Source organism: Cyclopterus lumpus, chromosome 17 (genome assembly GCF_009769545.1).
Source record: "Cyclopterus lumpus isolate fCycLum1 chromosome 17, fCycLum1.pri, whole genome shotgun sequence".
In the NCBI taxonomy this organism is placed as follows: domain Eukaryota; kingdom Metazoa; phylum Chordata; class Actinopteri; order Perciformes; family Cyclopteridae; genus Cyclopterus; species Cyclopterus lumpus.
In genome coordinates this window covers 5,825,628-5,836,652 of record NC_046982.1, presented here as the reverse complement: position 1 = coordinate 5,836,652, position 11,025 = coordinate 5,825,628, and the positions used below count along the sequence as shown (strand labels likewise).

Here is an 11,025-nt window from a genome sequence, read left to right as displayed (position 1 = left end):
GATGTTCACATTGTATCTCGCAGCACTCGTCACTGATATAATAAGAGCAGCATAAAGCAGACGTGACATTTGACTACCGATACGTTTCCTTGTCGCTTTCCTCGGAAGAACTATAATTGAGGTCAGGCGCTGTCTGTGGAATCAGGTATTGTTTGCTTTTGTTCAAGCGATTTCTAAAAATGTTTCAAGTAACCTGTGTTGAATAACAGTCTCCCCTCTGATTATGGTTCTTTGCAATGTGATACAATGGTGTGGCATAGCCAGCCGTCATAAGCCGTACTATAGCTTATCTTAACCAGGACATTTTGGAAAATGTTGTTTTTTTAAAAAGAAGAAAAAGTGAGCTGCTCTGTCACAAGAATGAGAATTAAGTTTGAGCTCGTTATACATTTGTTTTTTTCTCGTTTTATTAGAAACATATGTTTTTGGTTGTCATCATGACGCCGTCATAGTCAGTAGTCACAACAATCAAAACACTTTCATTATGTTGTGTTATCCTCCTTTAACATTTAGCAATAACACCGCTGTGGCATTTTAAAGTATGTATGTATTTCTATTACTTATTAATTATGCGATCGGTCCAAAGTTTACCTTCATTCATAATCAGTAACTTTATCACCGTTAAGTTACTGATATCATGATAAACAAGGTGTCGACTGCACTTGAGCAATGCTGAATTGTTATTCAACATTGGGAAAATAGGAGTTGTGTAAGGCAACGGAAGAAATGTAGCTCCTCTCAATTTGAAGTGAACTCTGGACAGTTGAGTCACCATGTTGCAGCTTTTTTATTTCCCACTTAACCTCTGATGATGTCTACCTGATGATATCTAACTGACAGACCTCTTACCTACTTCAAGTCGTCTTGGTGTATTTGAGCCTATTTCTTATCTTACGTGTGCTGCCCCCTAGGGAGAATGTCCTTGTCTGGCTGGGTGTGTGTAGTAACGGGGGCCTCCAGAGGCATCGGCCGGGGCATCGCTCTCCAGCTGTCTGAGGCCGGAGCCACCGTCTACATCACCGGGCGCCAGGAGACCAGTCTGAAACAAACTGCTGCACAGGTGACGTTTGGAGCGTGGATTTCTTATCAGACCGTGACACGTGGTGGCGGACGACGGCGTTTCTTACCGACAACGGCGCAATACATTTGCGATCCGCAGGCTCAGCTCGGGTCTCGGCGGCTTCGATAGCGGCTGCACCTGAAATGCTGGCGCCCGAGTCTCGAGTCAGTTTGACACGTTTGTTCTCATACGCAGGTGAAGGAGAGGGGTGGAAACTGCGTGCCAGTGATCTGCGATTCCACGAAAGAAAAAGACATCGAAGACCTGTTTGAACGGATCAAGCGTGAGCAGAATGGCCGGCTGGACATCCTGGTGAACAATGCCTATGCTGGAGTCCAGGTAGATGCACTGGCGTGAACGCCACCGGATGCACTTGAATTACTTGTGGAACACTTCATGCTGTAAGGAGCGCCAAGCGTAAACTTTGTGCCTGAACTCTTAAAACATGATGGGTCTTTCCAGGCCATCTTTGAGAATATGGGGAAGAAGTTCTGGGAAACCGATCCGTCCATTTGGGATTCCATCAACAACACCGGCCTCAGGTATGCTGCTTTTGTTTAGTCATGTCTGACGAGTCGACCGAGTCATCTCCTTGTGAGTGGTGATGCTTTTTCAGGAAACGTAGTGCGACATGTTTACTGTAAATTCAAGCAGTATTCATTGGCACTGTATTGCAGGTATTTTACAACAGGAGCAGGTAACAATGATTTGACTGATATCTATTTTCATTTGTCGGGCAGGGGACACTATTTCTTCTCAGTTTACGCATCCCGGATAATGGTGGCTCAAGGTCAGGGTCTGATCGTCACAATTTCCTCCATGGGGGGTCTGCGGTATCTCTTCAATGTGCCATATGGCGTTGGCAAAGCCGCAGTAGGTTCTCATTTAGTCCCAGATTTATGTTATCAAGAGCCAAATAACATTAAAGTACATGTGCTGTATAATCAGGTGCCATAAAAACCTGTTTTTTTGCAGTGTAACAGGCTGGCAGCAGACATGGCTGTTGAGCTTAAAAAAAGGGGAGTGGCTTCTGTCAGTCTGTTGCCGGGAGCCGTACAAACAGAGTTGGTGACTCAGTTGGTGTTGGAGAAAGAAACACCACAGGGTGGCGATCCCACGGTAAGGTCACAGCAAATCCGTTTCTCCGGTAACTATTTTAGTTGTTTTAGTCTTTTGCTAAATCTGTTTTCTTTGGCTCAGTTGAAAGAAGTCTTTGCCAATGGGGAATCCACAGAAGTGAGCGGGATGTGCATTGTCAACCTGGCAAAAGGTAGGACTGCACTGTATGGATGGATACTTCATTCATCCCCAGGGGGAAATTTGGTTGTAGCAGCAAGCTACGTTACAGAGTAAACATAAAGTATTAATATTAAGTATGAAAAATGCACAATATATAATAAAATAGCAGCACAAACAGTATTCGGCTCACTGAATACGAGCCAAGAAGGTTTCATAGAAATGAGCATTTGAGGAATTCATTTTTATTTTTTGAATTGCTGAGAAGCATTTACCAGCTCAACTGTTAATTATTGTTCATTTGCAAACTAAGCATACTTTCTCCTTCCTGAAAGATAAACATCTGATGTCTCTGACTGGGAAGATACTTCTGACCTGCGACCTGGCAAAGCGCTATGGCATAAAAGACATTGATGGTGAGTTTATATCAGCTGCCTGTGTTGATGATGCGGAGTCACGTGATTCTAATGTTTTGTTCCTCTGTTCATTTCCAGGACGGAGTGTAACCGATTACACTTCTCTGACATTCCTCCTGAGCCGGGTCCCTTATCTCTCCTGGCTGTCGGCTGTTGTTCCTTCATTCATACACCTGCCACGCTTTGTGCTCACCCTCACTAGTAACCGCTTCTAAACAGTGTGTGTGTGTGTGCGTGTGTGACGGTCTTGGATTTTTGTGTCTTGTTTCCTGTTATATTTTGATGTCCTTGTCTCCTGTCCTCGGTTTCCCTGCACCTCCTGTCCCTGTGATTGTCTGCCCTCTCCCTGATTGTTTCCTCCTGTGTCTAATCACCTGCACCTTCCCAGTGTATTTAAACCCTGTTTGTCTCCTACCCCAGTGTCGGTTCTTCCTGTTTATATCCCTAGTGATCTCCCTGTGTAGAGCTTTTTGTTTTGTGAGATTCCTTGGTTTTCAGAAGAATAAAGTTCCTTGCACTGTTTTCAGCGTTTGGGTTCTCTCTCGGTGGCTACACATGAGTGTGTGTGTGTGTCTATATATATATATATATATACACATGTATATGTATATATATACACATGTATATGTATATATATACACATGTATATGTATATATATACATATGTATATATATATACATATATATGTATATATATACACATATATATGTATACATGTATATGTATATATATACATATGTATATGTATATATATACATATATGTATACATGTATATATATATACATGTATATGTATACATGTGTGTATGTATGTGTGTATATATAAATAAATATATTAATATGTATACAACATACATTAATGTTTAACGTAACTTCTCCCATGTTACTAAAATTGCCACATTTCCAGAAAACAGTGTCCTTTTGTGGCCGGGTCTGAGCAGAAGCTGCATCAATGTGGTCCTCGGGGAGGCTAGAAGGAGGGTTCCTGTAGACATGTGTTTGTTCTGCCTGGAGTTGGATTAAAGCGGTGGTTCAATTTAACAAGAGGATGGTTCTCGTTGGAAATCCCTAAGACGTGTTTGTGGGCCTCGCGTGGTGGGGCCTGGTGGGTGGGTGGTGACGTGCTACATGTTTAGCCCACTGCCCTCGGAGTTACTATCCGGGCGCCTCCATTCAATCTCAACGTCATTTGGTCTTCTCAATACCTGTTGTTGTTTTTGAACTCACTAGTTACATTTGGTTGAACCAAATGGAAAAAACAATACAGACACACATTCGCAGAGTGAACTGTTCACCTGAGATCAGGTCTGGATCTGTGTGGTGGAGATCCGGTGATTCAGAGTCTTCGGATCCTCGTGCAGATTTATCACGTTGAGAACTGACTCGGGTAAACAGAGCAGACATCACCACACAGTTCATGCTTCTGGAACCAACTGAGCAGGAGACGGCTCTCATGTAAAAGGGCGTGTCTGCTATATGTGAACATTGCACTGAAGTTACAAAGGCCACGCTGCAGTGTGACGTCACTCACTGAGTGCTGCTTTGGAGTCTCCGGTTCTGTTCAGCTCTGCAATCTTCTGTTCCAGTTCAGCCTTTACCTCTGAAAGAAACACACACATGTACACCGAACCATAACAGACACTAAAACATGAATCATCGCAGCATTTAACTGAAGTCATATTTACAACTCACCCTGATGCCTTCTCTCAAGACGAGAGCATTCTTCACTCTTCAAACGCAGTTTCCTCTGCAGCTCTATTGTGTGAAAAGAGGGAAACCAGGTCAGAAAAAGCTCTCTTCAGAGTCCTACTGAGAACAATCAACTCACCTCTCTTCAGCCTGAGCAGCAGCATGTTCCCTTTCTTTGGCTTGAAGCAGAGTCTGAAGGGCTGATTGAAAAGTAATGTCAGTCATTGCTGTATATTTCCCCTGCAGCAACCAAAACACTCCAGCAAGACTTCATAACTTACCCTGGAGCTTAGCTTGAACCCGAGAGTGCTCCGCCGTTTTGGCCCGCAGTCGCTTCCTCAGCTCTAGACAAGTCTGTTGTGCATTATAATACGGGTAGATGAAATCAAGCATTCTGATTGGTTGAGAATGCTCATTGAGAAAACTGGGTGTACTTTATTCAGCCATAAAGTCCGGTACAACCTGTTTACATTTATCTGAGCGTTCCATATCAGTGCGCACTCACAATAACAGGTAGATTTTGTGCGCCCGTTAGTTTCATTTCAAGCTTCACAGTTACCAAACATGTTTCATGTGAACTTTTATATTTTGACGAGGGGTTAGCGAACGAAAAAAAGCTCCCGTCAAAGCTACTGGCACCAAATCTAAATGAAAGACAGCGTTGGAGTGATAATAATAATAATAATAACAATAATATCCTTCTGGAGAAGGCACTTCACCACCGAGCCACCGGCAAAGAGAGCAAGAGTGGTCAGAAGCGAGATCATCAGAGACAAAGGGGACACGAGAAACGTTTTCCACGGATGCACAAGTATATGGAGATATCCAAATCAACATGAACAAAGTGTCGTAGTGTAACAGACTGTCTCATGTGTTTTGGTGTTGGAGATGATATGTCCCTTCGGGGTTGCCGTAGAGGGGAAACGTAACTGAACTGTGGGGGGACAAATCAAAATTAAGAGCGAAGCCGTGGGCTGAACGACATGTCTTATCTCCCGACTCCGTTTATTAACCGGTTATAAGTGAACCTCACCCACGAACCCAGAACGCTCGGTTACAGTAGAAAGTGTATTGTCATCTTTGTTATTTTAATGGCAAATTTTATAAAATGAGCAATGTGAATGAATGAGATGGTGCAAGATCTTGCTAGGCTAAGAAACGTGATGTTCCCAATGCTGTTGGTCTGTTGCATAGCAACAGCCCCACACATGGGGACTATTTTCTCTCGGCTACTGAAATACGATACACAACGTTTGGTGGCTACAACTATTTTGTGGTGAAAGGCAGCTTACTATTTACTTACTATTTATAATGTTGCTGGCAACCATATTATAAAAGCAATAAGGTCCTCGAGGCAGGACTGTATCGTCAATAATGTCCTGTTCAAGGGTTTGCCCCTTGAGCTGGACATTATTGTACAATACAGTCCTGCCCCTCGAACCTTATTGCTTAATTACGGTATGACATCTTTATGAAGGGGATTCAGAGATCTGAAGAAAATGAGACACTTACGAGTAATTGTTGAAGACGATGTTGCGTTGTCATTGTGCATCTCTTTTTCGAGGTTTCTGAATTGGTATTGCAGAGCTGAGACTTCAAAAACTGAGAAACACAGAAATGGTATATTGTAAACATATATTTCAGACCATTACCACAGTTATGAACTAGACAGCATGTTCCCTCTTTACTCACTCAACGTGGCGTTTTTCTTATTCTTCTCATTCGGCCTAGTGTTGACGCTTTTCTGCAGCGCTTCCTTCTTGGTTGCAAGATCGTATGTGAGCTCTTGGACAAATTTCAAGACGTTATAACATATAGCGACATGCAGACGATCAGAAACCAGGATAGCAATATTTAGCTTTAGCAGTTGCTCATGATTTGCGAGCGTGGGGATTGGGGAAGAATCCTTGGAGATACTTATGGTTTCCCTGGGTGGTTTGTAACGTCTGGAGGCCTGACAGCTGTCTCGATTCAGGCCCTAAACCATTCAGTGCTTTATAAACCAGCAGCAGGATTTTAAAGTCAATTCTTCGTTGGACAGGAAGCCAGAGCAAAGACCTCGAGTGATTCCTTTACGGTAGTATACAGCTGCTAATCAGCTCAGAGCTCATAACCTCTGCCTCTCTTCTATCAAAAACACAGAATAGGAAATTAACACATTTTGTGTTGCTGCTTTATTTTTTTACTGCTAAACCTCCGTTTCTCCTGTGAACACACAGGCCCTGAAATACGAACATTAATTGGTGTATTTTTAGGAGGACTGTGGCGCCATCGTGTGTAAAACCGTAAGCTAAAACAAAGACCCCAGTTCCGACACTCACAGTAAGAAAGTTCCCTGAAATCTCCGGCCTATCGTTTTATATAAACTATTGTAAAACTCTACACCAACTGCCTACAACTCCTACAACTAGGTGAAACCCGTAACGAATACTTCTAGAGGGTCAAACACGACACTTACAGTTGTTTTTCACTCATTTAACGAAATAATTGACACCGAAACGCCGTCAGTAGCTCACGAGACGGAGCGGCTCTACTCCACTCTTTGATTCGTTTGGCGTCTTCTCGCGATATTACGACTAGAGAATACGGTGCCTTAGTGGCCTCATAAATACCATCGCTCTCGTTGTATCTCGCAGCACTCGTCACTGATATAATAAGAGCAGCATAAAGCAGACGTGACATTTGACTACCGATACGTTTCCTTGTCGCTTTCCTCGGAAGAACTATAACTGAGGTCAGGCGCTTTCTGTGGAATCAGGTATTGTTTGCTTTTGTTCAAGCGATTTCTAAAAATGTTTCAAGTAACCTGTGTTGAATAACAGTCTCCCCTCTGATTATGGTTCTTTGCAATGTGATACAATGGTGTGGCATAGCCAGCCGTCATAAGCCGTACTATAGCTTATCTTAACCAGGACATTTTGGAAAATGTTGTTTTTTTAAAAAGAAGAAAAAGTGAGCTGCTCTGTGACAAGAATGAGAATTAAGTTTGAGCTCGTTATACATTTGTTTTTTTCTCGTTTTATTTGAAACATATGTTTCTGGTTGTCATCATGACGCCGTCATAGTCAGTAGTCACAACAATCAAAACACTTTCATTATGTTGTGTTATCCTCCTTTAACATTTAGCAATAACACCGCTGTGGCATTTTAAAGTATGTATGTATTTCTATTATTTATTAATTATGCGATGGGTCCAAAGTTTACCTTCATTCATAATCAGTAACTATCACCGTTAAGTTACTGATATCATGATAAACAAGGTGTCCTCTCAATTTGAGGTGAACTCTAAGCAGTTGGCTCACATTGTTCCAGCTTTTTTATTTCCCACTTAACCTCTGATGATATCTACCTGATGATGTATACATGATGATGTCTACCTGATATCTACATGATGATGTCTACCTGATGATATCTAACTGACAGACCTCTTACCTACTTCAAGTCGTCTTGGTGTATTTGAGCCTATTTCTTATCTTACGTGTGCTGCCCCCTAGGGAGAATGTCCTTGTCTGGCTGGGTGTGTGTAGTAACGGGGGCCTCCAGAGGCATCGGCCGGGGCATCGCTCTCCAGCTGTCTGAGGCCGGAGCCACCGTCTACATCACCGGGCGCCAGGAGACCAGTCTGAAACAAACTGCTGCACAGGTGACGTTTGGAGCGTGGATTTCTTATCAGACCGTGACACGTGGTGGCGGACGACGGCGTTTCTTACCGACAACGGCGCAATACATTTGCGATCCGCAGGCTCAGCTCGGGTCTCGGCGGCTTCGATAGCGGCTGCACCTGAAATGCTGGCGCCCGAGTCTCGAGTCAGTTTGACACGTTTGTTCTCATACGCAGGTGAAGGAGAGGGGTGGAAACTGCGTGCCAGTGATCTGCGATTCCACGAAAGAAAAAGACATCGAAGACCTGTTTGAACGGATCAAGCGTGAGCAGAATGGCCGGCTGGACATCCTGGTGAACAATGCCTATGCTGGAGTCCAGGTAGATGCACTGGCGTGAACGCCACCGGATGCACTTGAATTACTTGTGGAACACTTCATGCTGTAAGGAGCGCCAAGCGTAAACTTTGTGCCTGAACTCTTAAAACATGATGGGTCTTTCCAGGCCATCTTTGAGAATATGGGGAAGAAGTTCTGGGAAACCGATCCGTCCATTTGGGATTCCATCAACAACACCGGCCTCAGGTATGCTGCTTTTGTTTAGTCATGTCTGACGAGTCGACCGAGTCATCTCCTTGTGAGTGGTGATGCTTTTTCAGGAAACGTAGTGCGACATGTTTACTGTAAATTCAAGCAGTATTCATTGGCACTGTATTGCAGGTATTTTACAACAGGAGCAGGTAACAATGATTTGACTGATATCTATTTTCATTTGTCGGGCAGGGGACACTATTTCTTCTCAGTTTACGCATCCCGGATAATGGTGGCTCAAGGTCAGGGTCTGATCGTCACAATTTCCTCCATGGGGGGTCTGCGGTATCTCTTCAATGTGCCATATGGCGTTGGCAAAGCCGCAGTAGGTTCTCATTTAGTCCCAGATTTATGTTATCAAGAGCCAAATAACATTAAAGTACATGTGCTGTATAATCAGGTCAGACGGTGTCATAAAAACCTGTTTTTTTGCAGTGTGACAGGCTGGCAGCAGACATGGCTGTTGAGCTTAAAAAAAGGGGAGTGGCTTCTGTCAGTCTGTGGCCGGGAGCCGTACAAACAGAGTTGGTGACTCAGTTGGTGTTGGAGAAAGAAACACCACAGGGTGGCGATCCCATGGTAAGGTCACAGCAAATCCGTTTCTCCGGTAACTATTTTAGTTGTTTTAGTCTTTTGCTAAATCTGTTTTCTTTGGCTCAGTTGAAAGAAGTCTTTGCCAATGGGGAATCCACAGAAGTGAGCGGGATGTGCATTGTCAACCTGGCAAAAGGTAGGACTGCACTGTATGAGACGGTATTCGGCTCACTGAATACGAGCCAGGAAGGTTTTATAGAAATGAGCAATTGAGGAACTTGGCAGATGTAGTTTTTAAAGAATGTTTTTACTTGCTCAACTGTTAATAATTGTTCATTTGCAAACTAAGCATACTTTCTCCTTCCTGAAAGATAAACATCTGATGTCTCTGACTGGGAAAGTACTTCTGACCTGCGACCTGGCAAAGCGCTATGGCATAAAAGACATTGATGGTGAGTTTATATCAGCTGCCTGTGTTGATGATGCGGAGTCACGTGATTCTAATGTTTTGTTCCTCTGTTCATTTCCAGGACGGAGTGTAACCGATTACACTTCTCTGACATTCCTCCTGAGCCGGGTCCCTTATCTCTCCTGGCTGTCGGCTGTTGTTCCTTCATTCATACACCTGCCACGCTTTGTGCTCACCCTCGCTAGTAACCGCTTCTAAACTGTTCCCACATCAGCACTGAAGTGGCAATAGCATACTTTATGTCAACCATATGTGCCAAATTCTAGCTAAACATATAGTTGCCATGTTTCTATGAAGGAGTATTATTGAAATTGCTGTGTGTGTGTGTGTGTGTGTATGTATGTGTACGAGTACGAGAGTTCTTAATGAAGGCAGTTCTATGAAGTTTGAGATCTACATTAATTTAACATTAACACTACTATGAGTGAAGCCGCACAATGTGAATTTATTACCACATGTTAAGTATTTTCTTAAGCAGTATGCACCATCTATTTACGGATGAAACATTTAAATCTGTATTTTTGACTAATTTCTAGCTTTGTTATATTTCTAATGAATATATATAATGTGTAAATACGCCCAACACTACTTCTACTAGCACTACTATGATATGTGACCGGTTATGTAACAGCTGCTTAAATAAAGGAACGTTAACTTGTGGCTGTTTTCACTTCTCATTCCTTATTGAAATAAATAACAAAGCATCTTCAAACTGATAGAAACAAATGTCTTTAATAAAAAGGGTTGAATTTATTGCAGAAAGATTGTCTACATCTTGTCTATTTTATCATATTATTTAGCACCAACATTAAATTATAATGGCTACCTCGAACTAAGAAACACAGCATCATTGAAATCAGCAAATTGCTCAAAGACCAAAGCACCGTATCACTGGAACACTGATTGTATGCGTCCATTTTGTTTATAATACAAAGGAAAATCTAACGGGCTGTAAACTTTTCCTTGGGTTTATCAGTATGTCTAAACCATGCTGGGTCTTTAATTTTGGCAATATTTCAGGAATCGATAGCCATGCTTTTAATTATTTGGATTTTATGCACATTTTATTTGACTCAAATGGTCAATGAACTGTTCAGTTTAATTTGCATCTCAACTTGAAAACCATCATCTTCGTTTAGTTATTTGCCTGCTCAAAGGGAGAGGAATCCGTATGAAATGCCATGAATGTGTAATATTTAAAATCTTTAACGTAACTTCTCCCATGTTGCTAAAATTGCCACATTTCCAGAAAACAGTGTCCTTTTGTGGCCGGGTCTGAGCAGAAGCTGCATCAATGTGGTCCTCGGGGAGGCTAGAAGGAGGGTTCCTGTAGACATGTGTTTGTTCTGCTTGGAGTTGGATTAAAGCGGTGGTTCAATTTAACAAGAGGATGGTTCTCGTTGGAAATCCCTAAGACGTGTTTGTGGGC

General features: G+C 42.6%; 2 protein-coding genes and 1 long non-coding RNA gene across 6 annotated transcripts; 2 read left to right on the top strand and 1 right to left on the bottom strand.

Annotated features, from left to right (window-relative positions):
• The first annotated feature begins 799 nt into the window (after positions 1-799).
• Positions 800-3,166, top strand: LOC117746704 (dehydrogenase/reductase SDR family member 1-like). 3 transcript variants are annotated; one of them, XM_034556004.1, is made up of 8 exons: positions 800-1,060; positions 1,256-1,399; positions 1,523-1,602; positions 1,801-1,933; positions 2,036-2,179; positions 2,261-2,330; positions 2,632-2,712; positions 2,791-3,163. In XM_034556004.1, the coding sequence occupies exons 1-8, from the start codon at positions 917-919 to the stop codon at positions 2,925-2,927; spliced, it is 933 nt and encodes a 310-aa protein (XP_034411895.1). In that variant the 5' UTR covers positions 800-916; the 3' UTR covers positions 2,928-3,163. The 3 variants fall into 3 exon arrangements, with proteins under 3 accessions (XP_034411895.1, XP_034411894.1, XP_034411893.1); XM_034556003.1 differs by having other exon boundaries at positions 2,036-2,330; positions 2,791-3,164; XM_034556002.1 differs by having other exon boundaries at positions 2,036-2,330; positions 2,632-3,166.
• Positions 3,167-3,594: 428 nt separating this feature from the next.
• Positions 3,595-6,939, bottom strand: LOC117746726. 2 transcript variants are annotated; one of them, XR_004611350.1, is made up of 8 exons: positions 6,861-6,939; positions 6,095-6,187; positions 5,915-6,004; positions 4,684-4,756; positions 4,542-4,602; positions 4,406-4,468; positions 4,245-4,313; positions 3,595-4,091 (listed from the first exon to the last, which is right to left on the bottom strand). It is a non-coding gene; the product is annotated as an uncharacterized LOC117746726 (long non-coding RNA). The 2 variants fall into 2 exon arrangements; XR_004611349.1 differs by having other exon boundaries at positions 3,595-4,313.
• A 98-nt stretch (positions 6,940-7,037) lies between these two features.
• dhrs1 (dehydrogenase/reductase (SDR family) member 1) lies at positions 7,038-10,255 on the top strand. Its single transcript, XM_034556012.1, has 9 exons — positions 7,038-7,160; positions 7,897-8,045; positions 8,241-8,384; positions 8,508-8,587; positions 8,786-8,918; positions 9,029-9,172; positions 9,254-9,323; positions 9,499-9,579; positions 9,658-10,255. Exons 2-9 carry the CDS (start codon positions 7,902-7,904, stop codon positions 9,792-9,794), a joined length of 933 nt encoding a protein of 310 aa, XP_034411903.1. The 5' UTR covers positions 7,038-7,160; positions 7,897-7,901; the 3' UTR covers positions 9,795-10,255.
• The last annotated feature ends 770 nt before the right edge of the window (positions 10,256-11,025 follow it).